The sequence below is a fragment of the Molothrus ater genome, chromosome 6 (assembly GCF_012460135.2).
Source record: "Molothrus ater isolate BHLD 08-10-18 breed brown headed cowbird chromosome 6, BPBGC_Mater_1.1, whole genome shotgun sequence".
In the NCBI taxonomy this organism is placed as follows: domain Eukaryota; kingdom Metazoa; phylum Chordata; class Aves; order Passeriformes; family Icteridae; genus Molothrus; species Molothrus ater.
In genome coordinates, this window is record NC_050483.2 from 41,251,077 (window position 1) to 41,270,579 (window position 19,503).

At 42.3% G+C, this 19,503-nt stretch overlaps 1 protein-coding gene across 18 annotated transcripts in view; it reads left to right on the forward strand.

Moving 5' to 3' along the window:
* NRXN3 (neurexin 3) overlaps positions 1-19,503 on the forward strand; it is a 966,298-nt gene that overhangs the window by 39,285 nt on the left and 907,510 nt on the right. For all 18 annotated transcript variants that reach the window (XR_008508436.1, XR_008508437.1, XM_054515101.1 and 15 more), the window contains exon 2: positions 12,378-13,628. Coding sequence is in view for 16 of the 18 variants with exons in the window: in XM_054515101.1 (XP_054371076.1) it covers positions 12,920-13,628 (709 nt within the window). In the remaining 2 variants the exon portion in view is untranslated. The remainder of the gene's footprint in view (positions 1-12,377; positions 13,629-19,503) is intronic.

Genomic DNA, 19,503 nt, shown 5'->3' on the forward strand with positions numbered 1-19,503 from the left:
TGTACTTAGCAGATATTTAGCACTGAGCAATGCTGCATACAAGCAGCCTGTATGGATTTAGGTCTTTCTCTTCCTCTGAGCCTTTCAGATAGTTTAAGATGACCTGGTCAAAAATGGAGTTGAACGTACCCATTTTCCCCCACATGATTGACTGTCTGTTTCTGGAGCCCCTGAGATGAGTTCTGCCTTGGCGAATTTTGGGGGGGGGGAAAGAGGGGCTGCAGTTCTCCTGGACTGAGCAGTACATGGACTGTGGGCCATGATTCCCATTTAAAACACAGAGCAGCCATTGTACAGATTCATTTGGTTGGTATTTAAATGGGGAAGGTGAGTGCCCCGGTTTGCTGTGTTGTATCACAGGAGGGAGGTTCTGTATGGCTGGGCAAGGCAGCCCCCAGGGAGGTGCAGACCATGTCAGCTCTCTGTGACTGAGCTGTTCTGCTCTGCCAAAGCTGTCTGCTGCAGGGGAGTGAGAGGGCAGCTGCAGGTAGGTCAGGAGTTGAGGCAGATGAAGGCTTCCCCACTCCCCCATCATTGCCCTGTCTTTCTCCCTGCCTGCTGAGTAAACCTGTGCCTCTTTGGCACTGAAACATGAGGAATGATGGAAGAAAATATGCTGTGTTTTATAGATACATCTTCCCTTGCTTAATTTGAGAGCAGTCTCTTAATGCCATAAAAGAAGATAGATTGCTCTTCTGTTAGCTTGCCTTTTGAGTGGTTTGAGCACTTCACAATGACTAATTAAAATTTACAATGTGGCTGCTGTAGTCCTAGCTATATCTCCTGAAAGAGCACTTTGCCTAAGGCCAAACAAGTCATGAGCCTCTTTATTTTGACTCTTGCATGTACTCTGACTGCTAGAACATGAAGTTCATTGCATCAATCTTACTAGTGAGTGGCAAAATATTGGCAGCTAAAAACTAGGTGCTATAGATAAAATGAGTTAAATTCATGTGTGATAAAGTTACATGGGGGAGAGGTTTGGCCTAGAATCTGGCAACTGGCAGGTTGCAGGAACCATCTGTTGCCCGTGGTATCAAGTAATCATTTTCATTAGTTACTTCTAAATCTCAGTAACTCAATGTAATTTGGAAGCAGAAGTTCTGCCAGGTTATTACAAGCACATCAGGTATCTTCCATGTAAGTGTTGATTAGAAAAGCTTTTCCCCATTTCTCCCAGACTTATTTTTGTACTCTTGACAGGTGTGGGGTGGGAGACTGGAGTGCTCAGTCTACCCAGGAATGAGTGCTCTCACTAGTGAGGGTTTTTTTCTACCCACGTGTTTTAGCTACATCCTAGGCAGAGTGTCTCCTTAGGTATAGAGAGGAGTTGTACTGTTTTGTCTTTCCTTGCTTGCCTTACCAGTGGACCACAGAAAAATCACTGTGAGGGTTTGTGGTGTTTAATTTACAAACTGGGGCTAATCTTGCAGCATTTCCCTCACTGGCTTCCAGTTTCCCACCAGCTAGCAAAACCTGTATGTGGAAAAAGGAGGTGAAAATTGGGACCAAAAAGGAGCGAGACCCATCACTGCCTCATCACTTATCTCTAGAGTTATGCAGAAGTTCCCCAACATGTGAGCTGAGTGCAGGGCTTGGTATGAAAGGGAAAAAGTGGGTGCTGTTAGCAAGAACTGCTCATAATGTTTTTGTCAAAATAATGGCTTTTCAGACTGTGAAAACAATGTTAGCAGAAAGGATGTATTATTCAGAATGTTCAGATTTTTTTTTTGTTGAGAGGGAGGGTAATACATTTAAAATTGATTTGAAATGAAAAGTTATGCAGTTGCTAGGAATGAAGCTATTTATATAGCAGTCTCAGTTTTCCCACTTCTATACTCCTTCCCTATTCTATACTTCTTTCCCAGAAGAAATAAAAATAAACTGCAAATAATGACTGGAAGTTACTATATCCAAAGCCAGGTAAATTAGAATGTTTCATTTTTAAATTAAAAATAGAAAACTCAATTAAAGCCCCTCAATATAACAAATGTTATTTTCATTTTCACTAGTGGCTTTCATAACAAACAATTATCCTTTGTCAGCTGTATTGCTAACCATAGAGAGAGTCATATTAAGCATGGCAAAGCAGAAAATACGTCCCATGCAGCTATGGAATACCATATAGCGATATTCCCAGAGCCACTCTTGCATCTGTAACCTTAGAAATTCTGGTCTGGGGAGTTGCAGGAATTTAGGTATTTCCCTTGCTCTCTCTTTTCTTCTTTGTAGTTTTTTTTCTTTCCTATTTTTAAAGTATGTGAGTTTGAATCCTGGCTTGAGCAGGTTGAGTTGGGATTTTGAATTCGCAGCCCAGTCACTCAGAATGTCAATTGTCTTCCAGGGCACTGCACTGTGAGTCCCAAGGCTGGAAGCTCTTTAAAATACCATCTGACTTTTAAAGGAACATTTGCAGGAATATATATATATATATATATTTTTTTTTTTTCCTTTTTAAGTCTCTCTAAAACTACCAAGTGTGATTGATTTATCAATATGTAGCCAGTAATGATTAAATAAAGGGATGCATCTCCTCCAGTGGTGTTAAAATGCTCCATTAGAAAATTTGAACTAATTTCTAAAGGCATTAATTTCTGTAGTGCTGCTAGTTAGCTTTTTCTTTCCCTGAACTCACTTGAGGTATTGAGCTGGCTGACAGACTTTGCTTCCTGGGTCTGTGGCTCTGGCACACTCCTGCATTTGGGGCTTTAATATAGAGAGAAGATAGAAGAGTGCTGTGCAGTACCCCTAGCCTGTTTGTCAGGTGTTTGAAGGGTTATTCTCTGTTACACTATTTCCTCGTGGTTTAATCCAAGTTATTTTAAAAATAAAATGCAGTTTTGCTCTTCCACCTTTCTGCAGTCATGCTCAAGTACTTTTGAAAGCCCAGGACTGTCCAGCCTCTGGACTTCTCGTTTTAGCTAGTGTCTGCCTCTCTGTCACTCTCTATGATGATTCCTCTTGTGCTTTCCCACATGCATCCATCCCCAGCCTTTTTGGCATCTTCTGTGTTGCTTACTCCAGGAAATGTAATTTCCTTATTAGGTGGTTCCACTGAAATAGGCAGATGAATCTTTTACACTTGAATTTTGCAAAAAACCTTTTGTTTTCCACATATTAATGTTTGGTTCTACATTTCAGAGCAGGAAGTTTCTGAGGAAAAGACAGCTAGAGAGAAAATTTGTAGGGCAAACCAGTTTTAAGCACAGAAAGGCAGGAAGATGTAAATGAATTAAAAAACAAAAATGAGAACTCTGTTCTATGTGTGACTTGTCCCACTGTCTGGGCCCACGGGACTCCTAAGATTACCTGTTCAACAGCCTTCCTTTCAAAAGACATTGTGCCAGAAGCATTGTATTTCTGCTTTGAGGGTCCCTGGGGCTAGGGCCTCAGGTAGAGCCTAGGTAGCCTTCACAACGCTGTTGTAGTCCTTAGCTGTGAGGCCACTGCTGTGGCAGAGTGGCAGGTTTGTTATTCCAGCCTTGCCTGCAGGCAGTCTGGGTTCGGTGGAGGATTGCTTGGTGCACTCTGACAGATCACCATGTAGTGCTGCAGGCACAGGCCAGGCTGAAATGACTCCTTGCAAGTAGAGTGTGTTTAGTGTATTTCTTATCTGTGCCATAATTGCTGGTCAGTTTAGAAACTGACCCCTATCATGAAAAATTACAAGTAATTTCCTTGATGATCTGGAAAGTTTTCAATATCCTCAGCCAAGGATAGTTGTTATCCTTTTCCAGCCAAGACAGTGACACTTAAAGATTTTTGCAACAAGTCTGTGTTGGCAAAGATTTCCACTTCCATTTCCCCAGCATGCTAGAACTGCAAAACCTATCTATGCATAGCTTCTCATCATGTTCACCCAATTACCCTGAGGTAGAAGTGGGGAGAGGGATGGGGTGGAATGAATTTTGGCAGGAATTTGTGTATTAGAGGATGAAAACAACAGATAGCTGGAAGAATGCATTGATTTCCCATGGCAGGGGATTCCCAGCCTGCTGTTATGTGTACACCCACGAAAAGCAACATGTTTCTGGAGCTAGTGGTATGAGAGGAGTGTGGTTCAGAAAGCAGAGACATCCTCTCACAGTGGCTGAGACTTGTAGAGCACTTAGCAGGGTGCCAGTACCAGCTCCCTGTGTGGGTCAGCATCAGGCACTGAGAGCTGGGTGCTTACAGATCAGCCACACTTCAGTTCCAGTGTTTAACTGGGCTCCCTGAAAGGCCTTTGGTCCATAAATGGAAGTTTGGCTGCTTAAAGGGCTTAGGAACTGAGGGCATTGCCTGCACTCTGGACAGCTTCTCACATCTGTGTGCTATGTTTAGGTGTTTGTGTTTGCTTTGTGGGAAGGTGAGTAGAAATTTTTGCATGAGATTCCTAAGTTGCAATGAAACTTCAGAGAACTGAGTTCACTTATGAGAGAGTGCTAACATGTTACATAATGGGAAAATCCACTGTAGATTTCAAGATGTCCATGGGTGCTTTATTTCCTTTTTAAGTGGATGGTGCTTATTTTCCCGTGAGCCAGCAGACTGAGAGAATGATCTAAATTAATTCCTGGCCATACTAATGACAGGGAAATCTGGCCACATTCAGTGTCCCCTACATGCTATGTTTTTAGTACAGTAACAAATTTGATTGCACCTGCCTCCTGTCTTTATAATATACTGTCACAACATTTAAAAACATGCAGACTGCTCTGACTTACTGGAAATAGGTCCAGGAGTATAAAATATGTTGAGAAAGTGTGACTTGACTGTGATCTGTAAGTGAAACAAAAAGTGAGTTAAAATTTTGTTCTCACTATAGTCATTCTGATACTTCTTTTAAGCTTTTATTTTCCCATTTTTTTAAGTGTTATACATCAGCTGGAATATAAAGGCATTTTAGTGCTAGCTCAAGTACATAAAATCACAGTTATTAATGTGTACATGTGTAGTGCCTCATAACTCTGCTCTTGACTATGTGGTGCTAGATTCTGTCAGACAGAACAGAAAATGTTCTTGCTCCTGAAGAACTTAAAATGCATATGCAAGGAAGATGGAGATGGGTAGACAGACAGCTAGAAAAAGCAATGTATTAGTAGGGTTACTTAATATGCTGGCCATTTGTTTTATTTTGTTGTTGATTTTGTGCTTTGTATCTTTTTCTAAAATCAGGTAACTGAGAAAGCAGTGGATCAGTGACTTTTTTCCTCTTTCTTCAAAGTCAGGATTCCCCCCCACACTCCAGTTGTGTGTCCCCTTTGAGGAGTATCCAATGCTGGCCTGTGTCTGTAATATAAAATAATTTTGGGGGGAAAGTAAGCCCGTTCTGACTGTTAATCTTTGGAAAATCTTGGAAGCAGCCTTATTTTCAGGCATTAGTGACGTGCTCAAACTTTGGTTTTTGGTAACACTAAGCACATTTTCAAAAGACTTGATTTTTATTAAACAAAAATGGAAATGCTATGTATGCATGTATTGAAACAAAATACTTTATACTTCTGGAAGAAGCATTGCATTTCTTAATAATGCACTGTGATACTACCAAATTCCCTACTAACATTCCCTGCTGAGATGTGTATAGCTACTGACTGCATTTGGTGTATTAGGGTCTGGTAGAATAAACAATGCTACAGATCTGTCCGAGCTTTTTGATGGCAGAAAGGAGAGGACACGGGGGATAGAGACAGACCATCTACAGAAGGAGTAAAATAAATGATAATGATTCAGAGCTCTCCAACTGTTGAGCTTCAAAGTCTGTAGAAAAGCAGGTATTCTTTGTTCTCTTTTCACGATGGTGGAATTGAGGCAAGGCCAGTGTTCCCAGTGCAGCTGCCATGGGAATTACAATAAAGGCTGTTGCGTTTTGCAGAAATTGCTCTCCTGGTTAGTACCAGCTCAGAGATGAGGGAGTCTGGTTTCTCCTTCGTGGCAGAACAGAGCAATAGCTGCTCAGCTGCTGCCAACGCTTCCTTTTAGCTGCTCCTTGTTAGTGGAGAGTTTGTGGTAATGGGGGTAATTAACACACTGGGAGTCATTTCTGTGTCCTGGAAGGGAACAGAAAGCCATCAGAGCAGCCCCAGACATGATTGCTCTGCAGGGTTATTTTCCCTCTCTCTTTCTTTCTTTTCCATTGTGCTTGGGTTTTGATTTTTCTTCTTTGTGTTAAGAAAGCTGGAGAGCTGGAATGGTCTGTAAATTGCATTCATGCTGAGCCCGGGCTAGGTAGGCTAGTTAAAGGTCACTCTCATGGACTAGATGGCCTCCTCTGTGGGGTGGTGAGAGTGTTTAAGAAGGGAGTCACAATGTCCCTTGTGTCTTTTTTAACCCTTCTTTTTCCGGGATAGATTTGTAGAGCTCTGGTTCTGAGTTAAGTTTGTTTAAATAGGCCCAGGAGGTAAAAACGTGAAGGGTGGTTATGATAAAACAGTAACACTTTGAGCAGTCGGATGACTTTCCCATCTGAGAAGTCAGAAGTGGGGCTGTGCTGCCATGGTCTCATGCTGTTTATTGAACTAAGCACTTTATTGGTTTGCTCATATCCCTTCTGAGGCTGCTGGTGGCATTTCAGTGGTATGACTTGCTAGTGCAGGTGAGTTCAGCTCTCCCATGCATAGGTGCCTAGTTTGGGTGTTACATGGTGTTTCTGGAGCTAAGCTCCAAGGTTAGCCTTATCATAAGTAGTTATTCTTGCCTTCCCCAGGGAAGAACTCGTAACAGGGAGAAGGGCAGTGGGCTTAAACTGACTGCAAATCACATGCCCAGGTACCAGGAAACCAATCAACCATCTACCTACAGGTTACAATTGATGGTGAATGCATGTGTATATACTAATCCACTACAGGGAAGCAAAGACAAACTAATTTAGCTTTATAGTCTATTTTTTTCTTACTTTAAGAGGACACTCTTGAATTATTACTCTGTACCTCTGTTTTCTTGCTTTCTGCTTGATACAGTTTATTTGCAGCTGTCTCCTAGGGAGCTCAATGGTGAATTTAGATAAGAATTAAGTAACTCAAACTCAGTTTTCAAGAATGGAAAAGTTAAGCTTGCAAGATATATCAGTAGTGCAAAGTACCAAAGAACATAGAAGAATACGTTTTCTACTTGGGCTTGGAGTAGGGCAAAGGCATGAGTGGTTTCACAGTGATGTGAGAGACTGGCATCAGTAATATATCCCTGAAAACCATGCAGAAGAGGTCAACAGGTGCTCCATGTCACCCTCAGTCCCTAATTTTAAGATGCTGGTCTTCATATGCACATATCTCTACATCCAAGATAAAGCCTGAAATATCAGTGTTTCTCTCTTTATAGCCAGCCAGCCAGTTATGTAAATGCTGCATCCCATGAAGTTCTGCCAAGTTCAGCACAACCTAGGTGTGTTCAGCTCTTTGCTAAGCAAAGCCCCTGTTTTTGACCTCACTTCCAGCCTCTTCTCTGAGCAGAGCCCATCTTGCCTTACCTGTGACCCCTCTGAGCTGTATAGTGCCACTGAAATCTCCCTTGGTAAAAGAATCATAGAATTGAAAGATGATAGAAGCTCTCTGTCTCTATCTTCATCCTAGTTCTTTCAGCTCAGCTTCCCTGGCACACCCCAGAGTCCTCTCCATCCCAGCAAGGGTATAAGACAGTGTCCAGATTTATTACTGAGATGCAAATGCTGCTAGAGGAATTAAAAACTAAATTAGCCCCTGCAGTTTTCTCTAGTCTCATGAATTTCAAACCCTCCATGTCCCCTCTCAGTTCTCTGTAAACATCCCTGCATGCATCCTTGCTGAGGATGTTGTATGATGGGAAGATTTCTGTGTTCCACTGTAGCAACTCAGTTTTCACATCTGCATTTTTATTGGAAGGGTTATTTTTTTTTTATGCTTTGACCGTTTGTCTTTTGCCACAATTCAGCTGGGGATAGATCAGGCAGAAAGATTTCAAAGCATTAGCCAAAAGGAGCCTGTTGTTCCAAACTGGATGAATGAATAAATACTATGAATTCCCCATTTCTCTCTGTTAGTAAGCTGGACTTTTAATATCAATTATTGAGGGTAAATTTTACTGTATCCTTTTGAGCAGCATATGTCATAGAGCTGTAATGATTTAATTGCTGTACTTTGCACCAATTGAGGGAAGACATGTGGATGCAGAGCCAAATTAGGATCCTGCTTACTCCTTCCTAAAACTGCTGCTTCATTAGGGCTTGGGGAATAAAGAAAAGAATTGGATTTTGCTTGTTTTAGAGTGAAGGAAAGGACAAAAGTGAGTTTACATGGGGTATTAAATACATGGATCTTAGGTGACCAATGTATATTTTTCCTTCTGCTCAAACTGTGGCATAGTGAATAGTTCTGGTTGTGGAAGAGGATCTGACTGGTGGACTGTAAACTTTTCCCATCAGTGTGTCAGTGGGATTTTTTCCAGCATCCTGAAGTGGAATAACAGGACTTACAGAGGCTTGCACTGGGCTGCTGAGGCAGGGGTTTGCAAGGGAAGCCAGCCTGTCTTTGAATTAATCTAACTCTGTTCTTTTTTCTGCTGAAAATTACACTTTCAAATACAAGTAAGTCCATCCCCAAGCAATTAGCAGCCAGAGAGGAAGGTAGTGAAGGAGGGAGGACAGGGAGTGACAAACCCATCTCCTGCAACCTTTCTGTGCTGTTGGGTAAATAAGCTGCAGAGCAACAGCTTCTCACCCCCTTTCCTAAGCAGGTGCGTTGCAAGACATTTGCAAAGATATTAACCCAGCATAGAGAGTGTGCCAGTCAGTAATTATGGAAATTAGTTGGCAATTAGATAATGTCACTCACTCTCCGCATACAGCTGATAAGTGGTTGAGAGCCACTTCAAAGCAAGGGCTAGACCCCCTCCGTGGGTTGCTGAGCAGATGGCTCTGACCTGGCATTAATAGGCTGCTGTCAGGCTTGGGAAAGTGTGCAGTGGTTAGGCAGCACTCGCCTTCGGCGCTGCCGTGGGGCTGCCTCCCTTCCCTGGCCGGGGAGCTTGTGCAGCTCTGTCAGCCCTGTGAGTGCGACGTTTCAGTGGTGCCAGTGGGTGTTTCCTGCAGTGGGTTTGGCATGTGAGAGATGCTGAGCTGTCTGCTCAGTGTGCAGGTTCCTCACTGTTGCAGCTCTCAGGTGGGCCAGGGAGGCAGAAATAGCTGTTGGAAGTGCAGTGGAGATAACTTGCTTGCTGCTGTCCATCATGAAGTCCCTTTTTTGCAGGATGTGGTCATGCCATGCCAATGAGATTTCTCAGAGATAAAATATGTAAGACAATACTCGGGCATCCTGTAGGTTTTGTCCCAAACTGTAATGTATTGCTATGGTAGCAGTGTGCTGTATGAGGCTGCTAGGGTAGTATTTATGCTAAAAATAAAATGGTAAGAGCAGAAAATTATTCATTCTCAGCATGTCTTGGAGAATCATTATGGGAATGGGTGACACAGAATTGGTGTGTCAGGATCTACTCTCTTAAGGTTGGGATTGAGATCCTGCCTCCTGCTATAAAGGGTACAGGGTCTTCTGAGCTCTTCTTGAAGACCCTGTTGCTGTGGTAGGATTTGCTCACACAGACTTAACTGTGTGAGATGTGAAACTGGAGTAATGGGAAGCACCGTGAGTCAGGACTGACGTGCGCTGACAGAGCTCTGGGGGAGTCACAGATGGCCCTTGCCTGCTAGTGGCTGGGTGTGGGCAGCCTTCCCAAAATCTGAGCTGTCGTGTCTAAAAGGCAATGAAGCACCCAGCAATGACACCTGTATTTCATGGGTTTTGCATTGTCTTCCTCTTTGAAACAGAGCTGGCACTGTCTTCTTTCAAAACAGCCCGAAAGGTATTACCTTGGCTTCTCTTGATCAAAACAGAAAGAATTGTCTTGGCTCCCTCAGTCAAGACTGCTATTCTTGTTTAACCATTTCTGCCTGCTTTCCCTTGTTGGCTATGCCTTTTGTCCTGCCCTAATGAACTTGTATCATTACAGAAATTTGTACCACAGAGGTAGCCTACTCCCATTATTGTACCTTTGAAATATCCCAAGGATTGAAGTGACCCACAGAGGCTGGGATTTGTCTCTGTAAAACAGGGTTTCAGCATCCTGGGATTGGGAGAGATGGATAGGCTTTTCAGACAGGAGTTTGAACTGTGGGTGGACTTAGGCATCTCATCTGTGGTTATCTATAATGTTCACACCTGCTGCTGTGATTTGCAGCATCTTTCACTGCTTATCAAAGTGTTGGTCTTTTAAAAAAGGGAGAGAAGAGTATAAGACTGAGGCTGCTTTTGTTGCAGATGGTGCAATCTACCCTGCCTAAAGGTGGAGTGTGAGCCCTGCTGCACTGGGGTTTCTGTGGATGGTTGCTGCCATTCTGGGCTTGTCACCCTTCTCAGCTCAGGCTGAGCACAGAGCTGTCTGATGGAATAGTGAATTTTGCCATGGTGGTAGTAAATGGTCCAGGAAGCTGTGAGCTGCTGGAAACACATCACTGGCTAATTTACACGCATTATGATGTTCCTATTTCCATCTCATCAGTAATTCAAGGCTTGGGTCATCACTTTCTCTCTTACCTTTCTCTCACTCTATTCTTCTCCATAAATCATGGGTTATTTTAGTGGATCCACTAGGGAGCACAGAGAAGAAAGCACCACATAATTTTTTTCCCAGTCCATTTTTCAGAACCCCCCAGAACCCCCATGAACTTAACTTAGTCAACACAACCCCCTGAACAATCACAATCCCAGCTGTGATTATTGGGAAGACAAATGAATTGAGGGATTGGATTCTGTGTTTAATTCTTTGTTCATTTTACACCTCTCCTAACACCTCCTTTTCCCACCTTCCATTTTCCTCAGCCAAGCTGTTAACAATTAAAAGGAATTATCTTCCCTTTGGTTTTGACTTGATTTTATTTGTGTTTATAGCAGTTTAGCTAACATGCAGCTGCAGGGAACAGGCCTGGTTTCCACTGGGCACTGAAAGCTCACATTTCTCTCCAACTTGCGTGTTTTCTTTTAATTGATCCCTTTTGTTTTCTAAGTGACTTGTGTTTTGTGCTGGCTAAATTTGTCAGACTGACGGCTCTGGAGACTTTTGGCTTCTGCAGGTCCCTGGGCAGGTGAGGGTGTGACTGTGTGAAGTCTCCCCTCTGTTTCCTAGTGATTCTCCTCCAGCTCAACCTCTATCCTTATCAAACAGAAGCTTTCCAGCACTGCCCACTTGTGCAGTGTCTGTGTGCCTTCTCCTTCAGAGCAAGATGGACGATGGGGTTGCAAGGCATCTACTGTGAGCAACTCTCATGGTTCACAGCACAAAACACTTTTCCCAAGCAAATACTGCCCCACAATATTTGTGTTCCAGTTTGTGGAAGCTGTGTTTATGATAATTTCTGTGAGGCTGAAGGCCTTGATTCTCATCATCTCCTTTCCTGCTTTGTGTCAATGCTGATGTTAGCCATTCCCAGAGCTGTTCTTGTGTCCAACCCATCTTTGTGAAAAAACACCTGTGTTAATAGAAAACTTACTTTCTTCTTGGGTAGAATTTTCAAAGAATGTACCTTGCTTTGTACTGCCTTTACTTGTCACTTAAAACATCCTCCTACACCAGGCTTACAGTCACCCACATGCAAGTATGCAGAAGTGACTTGAATTCTGGTGTTAACAGATGTAACTCATTGAAGGCAGTTGGAATTCTTTGCTCTTAATTAGGGGTGAATTTGGCCTTTTTGCCAAACCACTAGACCAGCATAAGTGGTTGAGTGCTTAGACAGTTTTTATCATCAAAGGTACAAGTTTGCTATCATCTAAGCTGCAGGTTGCCATAAATAATTTGCATAACACGTTTCCAGGTTGCAGAGGTCCGTGGTAGAGTCTCTGAAGTATGCAAGACATGTAAAGTAAAAGCAGCTATTGTGTGACAGGCTGACAGCAGGGTTGTATTCTCTAATCCTTCCCTGGTATGCTAGGAAGCATAATGTAAGCAATGGAATAGGAAGATTGGTTAGTGGTGTCTCTTGCTCTTACCAGCTTTTAAATTCTAAGGAACTCTGGTCTTTGCCCTAAGCATTTTCATGGAGAGGTAATTGTTACTGGGAAAGCTCCAGCACAATTTCCCAGTAAAGTCAATGAGATTGCATCCCTCAAAGGAGTTAAATAATTTGGTGTATTTTTATATTGCTCATTGTTGTTATTTGTGCAGATGACTTGGTGAGTTCTCTATTTTGGCCTCTTAGTTTTAAGGATGTAGATGTCCTTGCAAGGTCTTTTGAGGCCTTGCAAACTTGGAGAAGTGTCCAGAGTGTCAAGAAATGTAAATAACTTATTGGACAGGATGTTAGTAAGCTTCATAGTAAAGATATGGTGAGTAATAAGATTAACTTTCCCCTTTTTCTTTTTGTCTTGACCCCACAGGTCCTGCAAGCTCCGTGAGTGCCAAGCAGTGAATTATGGGCTGGGTATCCACCAGTGCATCATGAAGATTGACTTTATTTTTGCCCTCTTGAAGTTCACGTGCTTTATGAATTCACTCTCTCTTCTATCTCACTGCCATCTCCGTCAATATTGTCACCACTTCTAGAAAACAAGAAATATAGGCTTGGGCTTTGGCTCTCCCTTTCCTTCCTCCTGGAACACCAGTGTCACCTTTGTGTTCTACCAAAACAAATCACTGTAGGTTATTTTGCCCTTCAGAGAAGTACACCATCTGGAGAAGTCACTTCATGTACCCTGTACTTCTGAGATAAAAGCCTCTGGTTCCTAAGGATAATTGAGGTCTTTCCTTGGGAGGTGACACTTCCTCTTGGTCACTTTCCACTTACTCTCCTGTTCTCTGTCACTCCCTCTGCTCTTCTTCTCTTCCTTTTGGATTTAACATTTAGTGTTGACTGCTGGGGTTCTCCTCCCAGTAGTGTGGCTTCTTTTTTTCTCCTAGGGAAGAGCAGATTCTTGAAACAATGGGCTTCACTCTGCATTCTATCTACTTCACCTTGAAGGTGAGTTTGCTGCTGGGCTCCTTGCTGGGTCTCTGTTTGGGTCTGGAGTTCATGGGCATCCCCAACCAGTGGGCCCGCTACCTCCGCTGGGATGCCAGCACTAGGAGCGAACTCAGCTTCCAGTTCAAGACCAATGTCTCTGCTGGGCTGCTTCTCTATTTTGATGATGGTGGTGTCTGTGACTTCCTCTGCGTGTCCCTGGTTGATGGGCGCATCCAGCTGCAGTTCAGTGTGGACTGTGCGGAGACGACAGTGGTCACAGACAAGCAGGTGAACGACAGCAGCTGGCACTTCCTGATGGTCAGCCGCAACCACCTGCGGACTGTGCTGGTGCTGGACAGCGAGGCCAAGCCTGGGGAGGTACGTCCACAGCGCCAGTACATGAACATCGTCAGTGACCTCTTCATTGGGGGAGTCCCACTGGACATCCGTCCTGCTGCCTTGACTCTTGATGGTGTTCTGAGTGAGCCTCCATTTCAAGGATTTATCCTGGATCTTAAATATGGCAATTCTGAGCCGCAGCTCCTGGGCAGTCAAGGGGTCCGACTGGAAATGGAAGGACTTTGTTCAGAAAACCCCTGTGAAAATGGTGGCACTTGCTTCCTTCTGGATGGCGAGCCACACTGTGACTGCTCAGCCACTGGATATGCTGGCAAGCTGTGTTCTGAAGGTAAGAGAATACTTCCCTGCTTCTCATTGACCTTTACACAATCCAAAGAGTTAATTTGTTGTTTAGCAGAGCTATGACAGAGTTCTTATTCCTGCTGATTGTTGTCAAAGGAATTGAAGTTCCACCATTCTTTTTCCAAATAGAGGTAATTAAATGGGAGTAAATAAAGAGTATGAGCAACTGCAACAAAGTGTCTTTCTGAAAGGATGCTGCACTTGTAGTATGGAGAGATTTTCATCATCATCGTCATCATTCATTTCATCAGCAACTTATTAATAAGGGTAGAGAACATAAATTGGTAAATAAATGTACCAATTTATTTTACCAACACTAACCTAAGAAGTACCTTAGGTTAGTGTTGGTAAAATAAATGGTTGGCTTTTTTCAGTAGTCCCTGAAAACTGAGTGAAGTGTCAGCAAACAGGAGCCATATATATATGTATATGTGTATATATATGTTAGTGAGATATATATATATATATCTCACTAACATAACTGATTGACAGGACATTGTATACTTTTTTGATGTCAGTTGTTGCTAGCCTGTGGAAGCCCCATGCTTCCCTCAATTGCTTGCATACTAATCACTGAATGGCACCTTGATTTTTTTAGCATCCTTGATTAAATTGCTTAAATTGCTTTTAAAATTGATCTTAGTATTGCAAAGAGAAGAGGGCTTTGAATGTTTCCTCATTGTTTGGTACTCTCTTTTTGAGTTTGAATTTGAGAGTTTTAAGTCATGCCAACTGCCTGATGAAGTGTATTTCAGATTTTTCCTTTGGTCTTTAGCAATATGATGGTAATTGATTTTATGTGTGCAGGAGACTTAAGTCAACTGAAAATCCCTGTGGGAATCTGAGAATCTCATCACAACATTATTTATGATACTTGGCTTTAAACACCACAGTTTGAGCTTGAACCAAAGATGAAACCTGGACAAGAAGTGTCCAATCTCAAGGAAAAAAAAAAAACCCAACCTGAAATTTTGTCAAAATGGAAATATTTGCAATAATATATTTTCACGACTACTGTTTGTTCACTTCTTTTGGCAATGAAACTAGATTAACCAGAGTTTAGCCTGTAGAATGTGAGATGTGGTGAAAACAGTCCTTATACTGTTGCTATCTAAGTAAAAAGCCCTACAGCTCCACATTTACAGTCTGCATTTAGATGGAGAAGCAAACATGTTTTTATAGGAAGGAAAGGTTTGGAAAATAAACATAGCATCCATATGTGCATTAATTTTAGGGTGATTTTAATAATAACAGAAAATTTGGCTTTATATCCAAATAATATAGTAAGAATACATTAGCCTTAGACAGGATGTGTGAGCCTGTGAAGTGCTGAACCCAGAACTCTTCCTGGCTATTTGCTCTGACCTGATTAGTCCAAACCATTAATGAGCCAGAACTTTTGAGCCATGAGTTACATGGGACTGGGCAGGATTCTGGGTGTGACCAGGCAGTTCAGTAGCTGGGCCACCAGCCTGATCCTCATACACTTAGGGAGCAAACACACCTCAGGTCTAAATGCTGTGGTGACAGAAGATTGCAAGAGCCACACTGGTGTGTGGACCCTGAAACATAAAGATGGAAGGCTCTGTCTACTGCTGGGCTAATGGATCCAGACTCCTTGGGGAGCTGCCCAAGACATCAACAGTGTATGGTTTTCAGTGAACCACTTGAGAAAGTACTGTAAGTGAGCAGGAATTTCATGTACCTATGGGGTGATTTTAAGAGCTCTAACCAGGGCTCAGGGATTGGACTTTCTGCATTTCCTGGGTGGGTGGAACAATCTGAAATACATCTTCTAATGGATCCAGGAATATTTTTGTTGTAGACACCATGGATAAAGCAATGCTATTGTTACTGTTTGAAGCTGTGAGTCACCATTGCTGTTTGTTTTCTATAGTGATTCATCAGTTTCCAGCCCAACCTACTGTTAAGGGTGAGCAAAGAAGTTTGTCACAATGTTCTTCTTAAGCAAACACTTTTAACTCACTGTTAGCTGGGGTCTTTTCAGTCTCAGAGAAGATGCTGTGCCGAGAACTTTTCCAGTGGATCAAATGTAGAGATTTCCACAGTCATTACCTTGTTTGGTTCTTCTTGTTTTCTCATGTATTACTAAATGGTGTATATTTGGTTTATGTTAGAATTTTATAATCAGCCTTGTTTTCTGCTTCCTTTATGCTGTAGCAGTGGTGATTTCTGTGTGTTAAATACTGCCATTGAAAAAAATGTTACCGTGTCTGTGCAGATGAGTGGGAAAACCAAAAGAAAAGGCTGTTTATGTTTAGTAAGTGGAAACAAGCACACAAAGAAAAGTGGCAAGAAAAAAAACAGGAAGCAAATTAAGTATAGCTACCTTTTTGTCTGACTTTGAAAAGCACAAGATGTTGTCTTTCAATTCTGCCAGTGTGGCAGAATCTTCACTGATAAACAGTAGGATGTGGCAGGAATGGCAGAACTGGTTACAGGCTCTTCCTGCTTGTGGCTTGATTGGCCATTAAACAGCTTGTATTTTCTTTGTTTGCTTTTTTTCCCCAAGAGACTGAAATGTTTATTGTCAGAACTGTTCCCTTTTGTTTTTGTACGTTTATCACGCCTCTGGATATATGCAGAAGTAACATGGTTGTTTTATTCCCAGTCTCACATTTGAAAAAGATTGGTCTCTCAACTGGATATCAACAACTCCTTTTTTGGGGAGACAACCTTCACTCCATTACAGTATTTACTAATCTGTAGTCTATGTGCATATTTTCATTTCATCATCAGAGTTGCCTCTTGTACTGGGAACTGATGGATCTGATCAATAACAAGTTCTGTTTGAACAGCTAAATGTAATGTGTACCTTTTTAATAATGAGTTCTCTTGACAGTGTCCAGGCCATTACTTGGCTATTGACTGATACGTATGTCTGCAGATGGTAAAACCATAGCAAACTCATTTATTTTGTGGCCAGAGATAGAAGAAGTCAACAGAGAGTGGAAGCTGCTGTTTCTGTACTATGATGGAATGAAGCTCCATTTACAGTATTATAGGCTATTGTAACTCCAAGTGCAGTTCCAGTTATGATGGATGTCAACAGAGAACAACCATTCCCTACTGAGATGAAACTGTGAATCCTGTCCAGAATGTGCCCCCAGTGTGCAAAAAAAATGTTGGCACTTCATGTGCACCCAGAGTTGGTAGGATTGTGTACATCATGGCAGTCACATGTCCAGATGGTAGCTGAGCAGGTACAGTTTCTGTGTCTGAGTTTATACAGTGGGAGAGTGGGAGTGGAAATATGTGCACTTTGGGAAGTTTGTTTTGAATAAAATGTGAGACAGTTTTAATTGCAGCTGGAGTAAACTGGTTCACTGAATCTGACAGCTCTGTAGGGTACAAAGGATGGCTGATTTGAGTAGCTATTTGTATGTTTCTGGGCAATGGTGGCATTAGACATGAAAGCTGAACTCAGAGACATCTTTACTTTCATAAACCTCATCAGTCTCTGTGGAATCAGGATGCTGCCAAGAGAATGGGGTTCCTGTAGAATTTGATCATCACATTTGATACATTCATATTTCTGGAGGGAAAAAACCACGAAAAACCTTCCCCATGCAGATTTTGCAAGCTGAGGTGCTGTAGAAGCCAGATGGGGTTATTCATATCTGCTCATTCAGGACCACGCTGTCAGTTTGCAAGGAATTTTCTCTTTCTCTGACACTGCTGTGTAGAGAGTGAGCTCACAAATGTGGACAGTGTGAATGCAACACTGTACAAGTGTATTTTGGCCTAAACCCTCACCCTTCTTCCAAGACTCCTTCTGGACTTTCTGAGGAAAGGTGAACAGAAGATGTGCTTAGAAATGCATTAACTCTGCTTGTAGTTGCAGAAACCAAGACGTTGATCACCAACTTCACAAAGCACCATGCTGAAGCCTTTGTGTTGCCTGCAGGGGCTGTTTCTAAACGAAGGCTGAATACGGGCTTGATTGCAGCTCTTCCCTTGATTACAGAGCAAGATTTCCTGGTGATGCTGCCTGCTGAATGACAGAGGAGCCCATTGCTCTGTAATTATCACACTTCTAACTACATCGGGAACAGATTTTTCTATGGCCCCTCAGCTTCGTTTAAAGTGACAAGTTACTGCAGGATTTATCCTCTTCCTGCCCCTTCAGAGCAGCCCAGCCTTGACTGTATCTGAAGGCACTGCCCAGCCTCACTTGCAGTCACTGTATCTCCCTGCCAGCCACCCCAATCTTCATAACACTAAAGAACAGTTTGGCACTTTGCCACGAGCCTGGTGCTTTCACTTAATTTGCATATACATTTACATACATCTTGTAATCAGAAACAAATGAACATGACCATAATATTTGCTTCTACTTGCATGTTCCTTGATAGATGAATATAAATTGGTTGTTGAATTCACCAGCAATAAACAGTTGCAGACCCTCCATTTGGTCTTGTGCTCTGCTGTTCTAGAGGACAGCAGGCAGTTCTGGCACATGCTTTGGATGGGCCCACATTTTCACTCACCAGTGCAAAACTCTAGAATTGATCGTCTCCAAGGTCTGTGGAGTAAATATTGCAAGGGGCAAATCTGCTGGTTTATGTCACTTCTTATGTCACAGCACTGGTCACTGGGCAGAAAGCTGGTAAGAACTTTGCCCATACTTCATTTTTGCAGCAAGTCAGTTTTCCCCATCTCTTTTGCTTGCTCATTCTTCCTGGTTTAAGTTCGTTTTGTTGTATTCAAAATTATAGTATTTTTTCCAGTTTGGTTGCATTTTTTTTATGCAATGCCAGATGAGCACCAGAGAAAGATGATGTGTTCAGGTATTAATGTTTATAAAGCACTTTGAAACTTCAAGGTGGAGTTTAGGCACCATTTGTTATTCTTAATGATAAATATTAAAACTGAGCAGGAGCCACAGGATTTGAATTTAGATCCTACATTCTCTTTCACAGAAGATGCCAAAGACCCCCCTCACTCACTAATTGTGGACTAAGCAAACCCTTCCCAGAGCTAGCTGGATTTGTTTTGTAGCCTCCTCTGCTTTAAAAGCAGGGGAGCTGCAGGTTGATTGCAGGACCCTGTATGGTGAATGCCACTGATTCAAATAGTCTGGCTGCAATACAGGCTACAGAATATGCTGACAGCTATATTCTTGTAGTTTCCCTCTCTTGTATTATAGATCACTATGGGGCTACAAACCTTTTCTGCTGGATTGCAGGTCAGCTACAGACCTTGGGTAAAAGAAATGTTAAACCCCTCAGTTAGGTGAAGCTTGGACATTTCCTCTGATAAAGTGAGGCAGGTGGTGGTTGGGTACAAAGGAGATTGCTGCTTGGTGTAAGGTGGAACTGGTGAAGAGTGACTATAATTTGTGGGCATGGAGAAGAGTGAACTCAGGGGAAAAAAAGCCTCAGGATGAAAATGTTCTTTTATAAAATGGTATAGAAGTGTAAACCATAGCTCATATACACTGCTTATAGTAGCTGCTCCATTTTGGTTTTACCTGCCTGATAGAATAAAAGAAGAGTTCTTAGCTTTTGCAAAGACAATGTGATGACCAAGCTTCTGGCGGACTAAATCTATATGGAATTTGGATACCAGCATTCTCTGTGAGCCCACAGACCAACCTGCTGGCTCCTGCTCTGTCCCAAAGTGTGCACAGCCTGGATCTAAACTGGAATTTTTAGGCATTACTAAGTAAACATTGAAATGAAAGTAACTAGTAATAATTATGTGAAGGTGAGCAAAGTCCGAATTTTCTCTTTCCAGTGTAGGGGTTTCCAACTTGATTTCTGAAGAAGGTTTATTTTCCTTTGGTTTTGCCATAAAAAAATAAAAGTGGAGGGAAGAGTTGATATATTATTACTGTA